This window comes from Tympanuchus pallidicinctus, unplaced genomic scaffold (genome assembly GCF_026119805.1).
Source record: "Tympanuchus pallidicinctus isolate F22 unplaced genomic scaffold, pur_lepc_1.0 scaffold1, whole genome shotgun sequence".
In the NCBI taxonomy this organism is placed as follows: Eukaryota; Metazoa; Chordata; class Aves; order Galliformes; family Phasianidae; genus Tympanuchus; species Tympanuchus pallidicinctus.
The window spans coordinates 72216831-72230266 of NW_026294618.1; the positions used below are offsets into that span (position 1 = coordinate 72216831).

The 13436-nt window shown below is 41.7% G+C and overlaps 1 protein-coding gene across 3 annotated transcripts in view; it reads right to left on the reverse strand.

Annotated features, from left to right (window-relative positions):
• Positions 1–5747, reverse strand: part of ERO1B (endoplasmic reticulum oxidoreductase 1 beta) — a 28974-nt gene extending 23227 nt beyond the window's left edge. For 2 of the 3 annotated variants that reach the window (XM_052700672.1, XM_052700663.1), the window contains exons 1-2: positions 5429–5745; positions 428–547 (exon numbers count right to left, since the gene is read on the reverse strand). In XM_052700672.1, the coding sequence (XP_052556632.1) occupies positions 428–547; positions 5429–5527 (219 nt within the window). In that variant the 5' untranslated portion in view covers positions 5528–5745. Of the gene's footprint in view, positions 1–427; positions 548–5428 lie in introns of all 3 variants that reach the window. The other variant, XM_052700679.1, reaches the window with a different exon arrangement.
• Positions 5748–13436: the final 7689 nt, after the last annotated feature.

A 13436-nucleotide genomic window follows, 5' to 3' on the forward strand; every position in this document is an offset into this window, starting at 1 on the left:
TTTTCAAAGAAATAAAGTCTTCCTAGCTGGCAAACACTAAAATTACAAGTAGGACAGCAGCTGATTAAGAAAAGGAAATCGCTGCAATGTTTCAACTTTAAATTATCCACATTACTTAGAAGACAAGTGCTGTACAATGCTAACAAACAATCCTCTTTCACACGCAGCAGCACAAAGATATTATCTTCAAAAACACCACTTACTGACTGAATGAAAGAAGTCATCATCTACTGGCACTGACTCCAGGAGTAATACAGCTGACACCTAAGACCTCTTACAAGCATAGCTGACAACCTGCTACAACCAAATTAAAGATCTGTGGGTTTCTAAAAGACAACACAATACAACTGATCTGGACCTGTAGTCCTCCCTGTATTTTACAGATTTTATTCAAATTGTTCAGGAAAAAAGTTCATTCTAATCATACCTTGTAATATCTGAAGTAATCACGTTCTTGTAGTTTCTGTATTTTGGGGAAGATCTTGAAAGTATTGAAGTCATCAATGCTTTCTATGTCACACAAACAATCATCCAGGACACCTGTGAGCTATTAAAAGAACACACATGATTGATTTTTTTAATCAAGAAATGTTAACTACAGAAAAAAAAAACTAAAAATATGGCAGTCAAAACATACTAGTGAAAGGCAGTTCCACAGCAAATACTCACTCATTATTGAAACAGTATATAACATTTCAGAGTTTTGAGTGAAATAACAAATCACTTTTTAGTTTAAGCCCACTTCCAAATGCAAAGCTGAATCAATGTCTGTCAGACTAACATTTTCAGAACTGAAATTCATTCTTAGTTTCAACACATAGAACCTTCTACGTAATGAGCAAGCTATGAATGCACATTATATTAGCACATCAGAACCGCATATCAAATATTTTCCTCTTAAACATTTATTCATTGGATTTCCTGAAAAAAAAATAATAAAAACATAACAACAGTGTATAATTAGCTTTTAAGTACAAAAAATATTCAGTTTCTTTAACGGTATGGGTAAAGAGGGGAGAGAATAAGTACTTTTGTGCCCAAGAAGTTAGTAACCTCAACTAAATTGTACAAATATTAGGAAAACCAGGTACAGTCACCTACACTGTATGGCTGTAAACCTATTGTGAAATTAAACCTCAATTTCCCAGGACACTCTTCTTGTGCTAGGACAGGAAGGTGCTGAATTAGCCTAAGACTGTCTTTGTGGTAAGAGCTGCACACAGTGCAGAGTCAGCACTGCCAGTACAGGGCAGATAATCTACAAAGTTGTTTGGCTTTAAGCTACCGCAACAATTTTCCTAAGACACCAACAGTGTCCTAACCAAAAGACAAACAGTGAAAATGTGATGCTATGTGTATTTGTATAACAAGCTTCCTTATATCCAAACCAAATACTTCTAAGCACAGCTTCTCAAACAAATATAAACATTCTTGAAAAGACTTTCAAACTTATGTTTGAAGGCTTCAGTGTATAAATAAACAAATGGAATCAAGCACTGCTAACTACAATTCAGCCATACATGGAATTCATCAACATAAATGATAGCTCACAAAGGAACTAAAACAGGTAAGCCTGGCACATTTCATATTTTACATGGGCTTAGACCGTCTGACTAAGAAAAGGTTACGTATAGAAGGAGAATTTTTTTCTCCATAGATTTCACAGCTAAGTTATGAAAGTATCTATTTCATGCATGGTAAATCACTCTGCTACTCTATAACAAAGATGCTGTTATATAACCAAGCTTAATAGAAGAAAAGTCACTAGAAACTACATTGCATGCTTCTGCTCTTATGATGCATAAAGAAGGCCTGGAAAGCGGATTCCCCACCACGCAGAGACACTGAAGTAATGCTATGTCAATAAAGTATTTTAGTAGATAATTCACCTTCTGCACTCTTACTTCCTGACAAACTAAACAGACTGTCACAGTTCTGCAGAATTTGTAGAACCACACAACGGCTTGAGTAGGAGAGGGCCTTAAAGCCCATCCAACTCCCCACGGTGGGCAGGGCTGCCACCCAGCAGCTCAGCTGCCCAGGGCCCCATCCAACCCAGCCTTGGGCACCTCAGGGTTGCGGCACCACTTCTCCGGGCAGCTGTGCCAGGACCTCACCACATCACGAGTAAATAATTTCTTCCTGATGTCTAATCTAGATCTTCCCTCTTTCAGTCTAAAGCAATTCCCCTCTGCCCTATCACTAACAGGCCACATAAAAAAAATCAGTCTCCTCCTTGTTTACATGCTCCCTTCAGGTACTGGAAGGCCACAGCTAAGTCTCCGCAGAGCCTTCTCTTCTCCACGCTGAAGAAGCAGAGTCTCCTCACCTGTCTTCAAAGGAGTGCTCCAGCCCTCTGGTCACCGCTTACAGTGTTGTAGTAACAGTCATTTAAAAGAAGCAACTTCACCCAAAATCTTATTCTCACCTTCCTTAATATTATTGAATTTCAAGCCTGGGCAAACAGATTGGAAAGACTACATTCACTCACATGATTTTCAGAAAACCTCACAGCCCACATGACTACTGACTAGGAAGGCAAAAACTATTATTGATCCTTATAGAAATCAAACCTCCATGTATTTCAATTTACAATTGCATTACAGAAACATTTTTCATATTGGTCACACACACATAAAATAGATGTGCTATCTTTACACATCCTTACTACAAAACAAACAGCAGTGCACTTTACCAGAGTAAAAAAGCCAAAGACAACTGAACACTTTACTCAAACACGATACAACTATACTAACAGGAAACATGGAGAACAATCATTTATTAAGATGAAAGCAGAGTGAGGATAAGCTGAGAAATTTTCTTTCGACTTGAAAGATGTAGAGCAGGAAATTATTTTGGTGACCACCTCTCACTGCTTCATTGCTTACGAAAATATTTATATCATCTATGCAAAACTCAGTGTTTTTTCAGGTGCAAGTGTTCCAAATAAACCCGTGGCCTTACAGACAGTGTCAAACACAAAAGGAAATAAAAGCCACAGTCCTTTTATTTAAGTAAGATGGCAATCTAAGTGAAGTTACGCCTTTGCCAGATACCTCTGATAACATTTTGATTCTAAGAACACCTTTTAAAACGCAGCAGGTTACTCAGAAGATTATGAAGTGCCACAAATAATCAGGTCCCTCATCTAGAACAGTTCCAAGAAATTCTTCAGAGAAAAATTAATTCAAAGTACCGAGAAAAAGCAAGTGAAACTCTCAGTTTCTCATAACTTTTAACTGTAACTGTTGGCTTCCTGCATACATAAAACAGGAAAATCAATGTTTCCTTGGAAGGAGTGCTCTAAAATTAAACTATGCTACATTTGTAGCAAAACAGAATTTATAAAGTCATTTGACAGCACGTGTGAAAAGCCAACACTACACATCAGTGGAGTCAGTTCATTTGCATGCTAACACTGCAGCAACACAGACTGCAATTGCCCCAGTCTGGGCTTTTTTATTAGCACAGCTGTACTTGCTTAATGACAGAACACTAAGGAAATGCAGAAAATGGTTTCATTCCTCTTAGCACCTGTATCTCCCAGCGAGCTCTTGTTCAAAGTAAAGATATGGAAATAAGAGCAACATATTACACAGTTAAACCTACATAAGGTACAGCCTACTCCACCATTCACACAGCTGGCATTTTGCCTTTTTAAACTATGCTATACCAGTTAACTTGCCCCACAGAAACACAGCAAAACTGAGGTCAGTTAAATTACCACAGTGTTTATTACAATGGCCAAGCATCAAGCTTACATTTAAACTGTTGATTACTTTGAACTCTGTGATAAACTCTAGAAGTGGTAGCTTAATAGAATATGTGAGAGAAGTCAGACAGATGGGATTCTATTCCTTTCTTTCCAACGCTCTTATCAAAGTATTTCCACACATTGTTAAAGCTATTTTAGTTTTTGTAGAGATATCAGAGCTGCATTGGAAATGTCAAGTTTATTCAAGATAAATCAGCCTTTCACAAGAAAAGGTCAATGTCCAACCTGGCATCAATTTTGCCTTAAGAAATCTGTAAAGCAAGTAGTATTTGGCACATCAACACAACGGAAAAAATGAACAAATGCAAATACTAACAAGCAGCATTTTCCTACAAATAACCTTATTAGTGTTATCAGGTTGCTGTACTTTAATTGCTTCAACAAATAGAAGCCCACTTGGGACACTCTGTTTTCTTTCTTAATATTTTATTTGCCATAGCTACAGAGCAAGAGAAAGGCTATGGGTAACATGACTCCAAGAGCTAATGGCTGGCTTATCTTTCCTCGGTGCAAGTCAAACTCTTGCTGTTTAAACTGAGTACAATAAGCTAACAGTTCTGCAAAATAACAAAAGCTAATCTCTCTGCCAAGTACAATAAAGTCATGACATTTTGTTAATGCCTTCATTAAGAATAACAATTACATTAGTATCTAGTCACACTAAGATAAGTACTAAATAAAGGCTTCATTTTAATCTCAGAAAACATCAACGCGCAAAAAGCAGAAAAACAGAGGAGGGGCAGTGAGGTTGGGGACAGGTTCTGCATCAGAGGGCTGTAGGCATAGAACAGGCTGCCGGGGGCAGTGGGCACAGCCCTGAGTGCTGGAGTTCAGGGAACATTCTTACATCCCGCTCTGACACATGGTCTGATTTTCTGGGTGCTGTGAGGAGCCAGAAATTGGATTAGACGATCTTATAGGTCTCTTTCAACTCAGAATATTCTATGATTCTGCACACAGAAAAACTGCAGTCAAAGCTAGACTAGTCAAAGCTAGACCGAGTGCTAGACTAGTCACTGCCTCGGGTGGCCACTCACAATACAGCACATCACACAAAAATTTAGAAAATAATAACAATAATAATCAAGGACAGAAGAGACACGCTGCTCCACGCGCTCGCTACTCGCAGGAGCTCCATAGGAGCACAGGGCAATACGTTTGGCCAAGCTGATGCCCTCCGCTACTCGACACCAGCTGTTACTCAGCCGCAGCCGCACCGATGAACGACGGAACTCGGCGCACCAACGCCGACCTTTCGGCACGCAGCTTAGAGAGAGAGGGGACGCTCATCCTTCCGCGGGCTGACACAAATACAAACCGAGCGCGGGCACCGACACGCCACACGGCCGCTCACCGACTCCACCAGCACTCCCGCGTTGTCGCCCCAGTGCTACGGGCTCTGCACACCGCCCACAGCCGCGGCGAGCTCCGCGCCCGGCGGACCGTTACACGCGAGTGCCGCTGCCGGGCCCCGCAGCGACCGCCTGAGAGCGGCCCCACGCTCCAGAGGCGCCCGCCGCTGGGCCCGAGCTGCAGCACGGCGCCGGCTAGGAGGACGCGGGCTACGGATTGAGGCCCGGCTTTTGCAGCCCGCCGGCCATCAGCAGGCACCGCGTCCCCGCTCCGCTCTCCACTCCCGCCACATCTCCCCACCTGGGCTTCCGCGGCCAGGATAGAGCCCAGGACCGCCAACAGCCGCGTCGCCCACCGTGCCGGCGCCACTGTGCTCCGGCCGCCGCCGCCGCCGCTCATGCTGCTCCGGCCGCTCCGCCCGCCGCGGCTGACGGGGGAGGGCAGCCCCGCTCTCCACTGCCACAGGAAGCGGGCGGGCGAAACGAAGGCCGGCCGCAACAATTCCTCCCGGCGCGGCCGGCGGGGGCGCCGCGCTCCCCCCTCAGCCCGCCCGCGCTGCCGACACCACAGCCCCGGCTAGCGCACGCACCAACCCCCACGCCGCGATAGCCGCCGCAGCCCGCCGCGCGGCATGCCGGGGGCTGTAGTCTATCCCGCCCCTCGGCGGCTGGGCTGGGCGAGGACTTGGGCAGGCGCCCAATAGGAGAGGACCACGCGGGCTTCCAAAACAAGCGGTGAGCGAAGGGCAGCTGTGCGCTTGCGCTAGGCGGGAGGCGGCGGTGAGGGGAAGCTCAGAAGCGGTTTTTGTGTTTCGGTCCCGTATCCCGTTCTCCCTTAGTTTCCGGGTTCCCCCCTCCACGCGCCTGGGCTGGCAGCCCAAAGCTGCACGCTGCCTAAGCTACCTGAGCCACCTCGTTTATTTTCCTGGGTAGCGCTCTACGCAGCAGCCAGCCGAGCTGACTCACCTCACGGCTGCCCCAGCGCTCCTGCTGATCCAGGGGTCGAGACACGTACCCTCAGAGGAAGGAGTGAGTGTAGAGCCACCCCTGGTCCAATTACTGCTATATCCGCTTAGCAATGTCTAATTCCATTTTACTGTTTGTTGAAGTTTTACTGGTCCTTCAGGGCAGATCTGTTGGCAGCCCAGAGGTTGAAAGTTTTACGTGAATTGCATTTCTAAAGCTTTGCTTTGTCAATCAGTAGGACTAGTCTGAGACACATTGCCGCTGCTGCTTTTCAGCTCCTTGTGAAATGCTTAAAAAAAACCCTTAGAAACAGGGTTGTGTTCCTAGCAGTTAAGTCCATGGCTGTAATTCACTTCCAGACTTTTGCAAAAGTTGGTATTTTAGTGGGAAACTGTGAGTGTTGCTGGAATTTGGATTCTGCTTTCCATCCATGCCCAGATTGTTTTCATATTCTCTCTGTTAAAGGAGAATGCTCGTTTTCTGGACTATGGAGATGAATATTAAGATCAGGGAACTGTTTCTGTGAGCTTAAAAGTTTTTTTAAACTGGCCATGGCCGTGTCCTTACTTGCCAATATGCCACATATTTTTGCATTTTTGAAAATGACTTGAAGGAAGGATAGCTATGAATCACGGAGAGCCTGAAATGAATAGAATCATAGAATATGTTTTAGTGATTGGCGACCCTGCACGTAACAGTGGGGTTGAAACTAAGTGACCACTGTGGTCTTTTTCAACCCAGGCCATTCTGTGATTCTGTGATAATCCTGTGGTGGAAGGGGTCCATGAAGGTCATTGAGCCTAACTCCTGGCTCCACGCAGCACCACCCAGAATCAAACTCTATGTCTGAAGACAATGTCCGAACGTTAATTGAACTCTAGCTGACTGGGGCCATGCCTACTGCCCTGGTCAGCCTGTTCCAGGGCCTGAGGGCAGTAGTTTTATAGGTTGTAGAAGGAGGCAGAAGTTGTATAGTTTGCTCTCTGAAAGAAGATGTCTGTGCTTTCCTTTTCTCTCTGTAGTAAGGGCCGTAGGCATATCATTTGGGAAGGATTAAATTAGAATTTATGCCTACTTCCAGCAACAATGGACCAATATGTTTGCTAGGTATTTGAGAATAAAAGGCAGAAGAGCTAATGGTAATGTTTGCCTTGCTGTGGCTGGCTCACACTGTTGCTACTGCATAGGCAGTAAGGCATTAGTTCTGTTTGGCAAATCTGGATGAATTCACTGTATTTGTTTTCATTTTGTAGGTTTAATTTTGGAGCACGTTTTAATAATAATTAAAAACAAACAAAACACCTTAGAAATACAAATCGTCAGCACTGTGACATGCATACACTTCGTATAGGACTATACAGATTAGATGTAAACTATCTCTATTTTCATAGTGTTCATTCAGTTGTTACTTAAAATATTTGCATGAGTTACAGAAAGTGCTTGTTTCTTCAGCTCCAGCAGTCTAATCTTGCTTCTAGTGAAAGTAACAGTTTGGCTTTGATTCTAGTATTAGCAGCATAAGGCATTGTCTGTAGATGTTTATAAATAATAATTCTAAGAGGCAAAAAATTATTTATATTCATAAGTATTTACTAGAGCTGAATTATGCTTGACACGGTTTTCTACACTCTAGAGCATATCCAATCTTATTTCATTTTATTTTTTAGTGTTGATTTCAACGTTTGAATGTTACTTCTGTAGAGAAATTAAATGTGAAAAAAAAATCCCAACATAGAATTTTTTTGAGTAATTATTTTCAGAAAATAGCTGTAAGAGAAACAGAACTATGATCCCAAACAAAACCTACCAGAATGTTACAAAACGAGGAGTGTTTACTAATTGTGTTTCTTTTAAAGAAATTTGCTGTGAGGTTATAATGTTTTTGCAGGGACTGAGAACAAGTCTTTGCTGGGTAGAGCATTAAGCAAGTTTTCTATCCAGATGGTTACTGCATGCTGCGTTCATGAAGAGAATCTGGCAGGTATTATTTTTCAACTGCTTTAAGAAGCGTCACTTAGCATACAAACAAATATCTTCCACGATTTCACAACACACATTGCTGTTGAAAATGTTGATGGTTTTCTTTGCATACTGTGATAAAGAGTTAAATAATGCACATCAGAACCACCACTGTCCCATCGTAATGTAGTTGTTGCCTAGAGTAGAGAGAGATTGGGATGCACAGGGAGCAGCAGATGGCCTTATAGTGGTCTAGGGAACTGCTGAATCCCAGCTTGAATCACTGATTGAGCACCTGGGGAAAGAACCTGGTCAGCCCTGGGAGCACAGGTGAAGGCAATTCAGCTGTGTGACCAGAGGGGTGGAGCCTGGCTGCACCTCTCTTAGACCTCATTTAAGGGCTGACTGCCACTGGGAAGGATCTCTTTCTGGAGGTTTTTCTTTGGTGAAGCTTTTCCCTGTGAACCTGGATTCTATTGATAAGGGTGAGTAATCTTTTTCCCTTTTCTTATAGCACCTCTGTTGTGCTTTTCCTTTTGTCACTGCACCTTTGTTGCGTGATACCTTTCCTGTTGTACTGATCTGCACAGTTGCTACGTGTGGATACAGCAGCTGTGCAGTTATGCAGGCTCTCTGGCCAAACTTACTTTTAGCTCATGGGAAGGTCACAGAAGGAACTGAAATTGATAAAGTCCTGCTACTTTTCTATTGCTGGTTCAGTTGTTGTCTTTTGGTCAGCTCTTATTTGTTTCAGCTGAGATTATGTGCTGTAGTTGTACAAAAAATTCATGTGTTGTGATCTCTTACGTAAAAATGTGTCTTAAAAATGGTTACAGAATCAATTGAATTGAGTAAACAGGCAGTATGGGGCGGGTTCACATCTTGTGTTATGAGAAGCAGAGTAAATCACAGCTGCTTCACCAAGTTCGTGAGCTACATTTCAGTAACCTGAGATGTGGATTTCTGGAAACTTTTTGCCCTTGAAATTTTGCCTTATTTATTTTTCTGAATTAACACTTGAGTGACTGATTTCCAAAATTAGCAGAGTAAATGAGGAATCAGTATGTCACAAATTCTTCTTCATGCCTGGCAAAACAGTAAATGTGAGAGCACAGCCTGTTGAGCAATGGAGTATCTTGCAGTAGCTTAATTGTGAACATTTGAAGATGTAGAAAGGTAACAACCTTTGGTGAATCACCTGATATATGTAGAAAAAGCAGGCAATGTGGGATGTGTGAGTTCTCTGGCCTGTTAGGCCCACTGTATCTAAAGAACTGGTACATTCCAAACCCTGGGTTTTGTGTGTGTTTTTTTTCTCCAAACTGTATCATTAGACTTGCAGCAAGTTTTTTGTATTTCCTTGTAAGTCATGCTTGCCTGCTAGTCTGCTCTCAACTGTTGAAGCCTGCTATGAATTACTTTGAAAAGTACCCAAAGTTATCAAGCTGAATGAGAGTAATGTGAAGGCTATGGACTAAATGAAATAAGCAGCAGGTCAAATTTAATACAGTAATGAAAAGGGAAATTTCTTACATGAAATTTTGCATACAGCAGTGTCTTTGCAATTAGTATATTAAAAAATGAAAATAGAGTTCAGTAAAAATAAAGAATTGCAAAGTACAAAGAGAACAATTTGGAAAAAAAAAATTTTTTGTAGGTGGTGGAAAAACTAACTACATATCTTAGCTGTACACTTGTATCCTGATTGTTTTAGACTACCTTTGTAGGGTATGACTGCAACACTTCAGTCAAGAATGCAGAAGAACTCTTTGATGTCTTAATGTCATCCTTGTAGCACCTATCCTATTTTGGAGAAGGAACATAACAAAGAAATGAGTACAGTGACTGCCAGTCTTGTGAATATAGCAGGTGAGCACAGACATAGGTAATCTGGTTTCATAGATAATCTGGTTTCATAACCAAACTCCAGGATTTATGCACCTGCCCTCTGTGTGCGTGTGCTTATTGGCCAGTAAATCTGATGGTGAGGTAGAGGTCTCAAATTATTATATGTTTCACGAAAACAAGCAGCCAGGCAGGAAGAACCTGTTAATGCCCTTCACAGGGATAAGTTACAGCCTGAGACCAGCCATATCGTGGTCAGGGTCAATATGCTGATCTAGAGAAAATGAAGTTTCACTGTTTGTGTGGCTTGTGTTTGACTTGGACACTGCACAACTCCTGGAGTGGTGAAAACACTCCCATATCATGTCAGACTAAAGGCAAACAGGTTAGCCACAGACTTCACATAAGATGGCCTGTTTACGTGTCATTTTCTGTATATAGTGTTGTTTCAAATGTCTAAATCTCATCATTTTTGTGCAACTGTAGAAGAACAAACCAGTGTAATAATTGGCAGAGAAAGTAATTTTAGCTTTTTAGCTACTGGTTAATGATTCCTACTCCTAAACAGTTGCAGAGTTTTAAGGAACTGGTCTAGCAACATATTGAAGCTTCTGACAGCTGTGATCTACAGAAGGATACCTGGGAAAGAAAACACCAGGTATATTTCCTGACTACTGAAGTAAGTTAGGAATGAAGAGTTTATGTTGAAACAGAAATAATCTGTTGAATAAGAATTTACTGAAAGATGCCTGAAATGCACAAAGCAAACAAATGAAGAAGGATAAACAGTTTCCACATGTTACAGACAAGTCTATAGCAACCATCATTATTAGCAGTGCCTCACCGGACAGGAATATATTCTCTATGGGTTGGAAAAGGCTTCATCTGCAGACTTGTGCTCAGAAGACACACAAAAAAACCCACCTTTGTGACTGCAGGTTATTATTTCAAACACAAAAATAACTTGCTATTTATTACCGGATTTGAACATGTTTGGGATAAGTCTAATCAAGGGTGGGATTTTTGGTTGGCTTTCTTTTTTTGTTGGTTACTTGGTTTTGTGGTTTTTTTTTTTTGATAGCACTGAGGAATGGAGAAGAAGCAAATGTAGCTTTGGTTTGTAAAAACGCAGTTTGAGAATATTCATTCTATTTGAGTATGAACTTAGAAAGCTTCTTTATGTTATTGCTAGTTACACTGAGTTTAGCAGTTTACGGAGTTGCAGCAAGGTAAGCTATAGGTTGTATTTAAGTTCAGAAATTTAGTTAGAAAGCTAATCCACTGATTTAGAGTATGCCATGGCTTAAAGTTATTCTGTTTATTAATTTTTATAATACAACTGTATTTTTTTTGCCAAAATACTTTCTGTCTGTCTTGACTGGTCATTTAGTTAAGTAACAGTATCTCATTTTGTTAAGTATGATGCAAGAACAGGCATGTAACAATCTAATTAATCTGTACTGTTGACAGTGCATTAGAGATATTTACATATAATTACAGTGTCTTCTTTAAGTACTAGGAAAAAAAGTTGAATTATGATGGCTACCCAAGTTTTGAGGCAGTACTGCTGTCTAGACTATTGACCTCCATTATAAAATTCCATTATTTTGAAGAGCACTTTACAAATTTGTTAATAAAGAAATTGTTTCAAATTGAAAAGCTAATATGGTTTACAGATGCACTTAAAAACACATGATTTTTAACAGCATTAACCAGTTTGGCTGTTGGTACAAGTGTTGTTATATTAAATTATTATGTTGTTATTTACTGAAGTCATTTCTGAATACTGATACAGGAAGATCTCAGGTTGTAAATGCCATACCAATGGTGGCTTAGCTCCGAACACCATTAATGTTTGTGTTTTACAGCTGCCTATCTAATATTAATTCCCTTGGATGTTTTGAAGGATGGATACATTTTGTTCTAGCATATATACATTTATACAATGTTCTTGTTACTGACCTTGTCTACTTTTGGCTTTAAGAGTCTTAGTCTTCAAACAGCACACAGAGGTGACGAATGTATGCAGGTCTTCAGGGCAGATAAGGCACACATTTAGTAAGGTGAAAGCCCAGAAAATTCTTCTCTGTTGTGGCTTTGTTGTTGCTTACACTTACAGGAGAGGCTCCAATTGTTATGGCAGTATTGGTGCAGATCTGTGTTGGTGGGAACACATTTTCTCTTCGCTCTAAGTCTCTGCCTGATTATCTATCACCAAAACCATTGCCTCTTCAAGGAAATCCTTGAGGGAAACATGGAATCAGTAGTTTTGTTTCTAATTAGGCTCAGGGTCACTCTTTCATACTAAGAAATTCCTCCCTTCTTTGGAAATGAGTTTTGGTACTAACATGGAAGCAATCAGTCCATATAGTGAAGAGCTAGACTCAAATACTATACCAAAACAAACAAACAAAGCCATGCTTCTCCATTGCTTTTGCCTGTCATGAATAGCAGAAATATTAGTGATCTGTTAGCTTTGCCTTGGAGATTAATATACAGAGAGTGAAAGATCTGTATGTGTGTGTAAAGCTCAGTGGCAAAGCCTCTGCTTGTATTAGGTGAAACAAGGGCAATGCTGCTTAATCTTCTGAACGCTGTGCCACTGTTGTCATTAGTAGGATGATTAAAAAGCTGTGAAAGCTATCCTTGCAAAGCCTTCCTCAGTTCTGAGGACTCATGAATTCACTACAGTAATCATGGCAAACCACTAAAATTCTAGATATTGAAAAAATTTAGATGATAGCAAAAAGCCAGATAGCAGCATGAGCTGTTGTATTTAATCTAAATTCTGCATGTAAGAGGAGCTTAATCCTCACCACAATCTTTTTTTTTTTTTTTTAGATTTGTATAATGCATTAGATGGAAATAAACTGTGCAAAAGCACTTGGTTGTTAATGCTTTATGGACCAGTCCTCTTCTGGTTCTCCAGTGTTAGTAGGCTGACTGATCTGAGGCTCTCCCAGTCCAGTGGAGGAGAATTTGTCTGTGAAGTCACAACCTCCCTGACAAAAGGTAGCTAACATAAGTGTGTGGCCTGCGTGATGGCAAGCTAACAACATTGTTGCATTGGTTTCTTTTGTATTGTACAATAAGTAACATTTGATATTTCTTATTTAGAAATCAATTTCATGCATGGGCCTCATCTGAGAAATCTGCAATTACTTTAAGCATAGTGAAACTGTAAGTGAAAGAATGTGGCAGAGATGGCAGTGCTGGCCTAAAGCAATTATATAAAAGGATTTGACATAATCATGATGTTTGTGTCATTAGGGCTCTGCAGGTGGTGAAGGCTCTGAAGGGCAAGAGGTGTGAGGAGCAGCTGAGGCCCCTGGGTGTGCTCATAGCAGAGGAGCTGGGGGGAGGCCCGATGGCGGCTGCAGCTCCTGACGGGGAGCGGAGGGGCAGCGCTGAGCTCTGCTCTGTGTGACAGCGGCAGGGCCCGAGGGAACGGCATGGAGCTGCGTCAGGGGAGGGGCTGTGGGGTTGGGGACAGGTGCTGCACCACAGGGCGGTGGGCACGGAACGGGCTGCACGGGGCG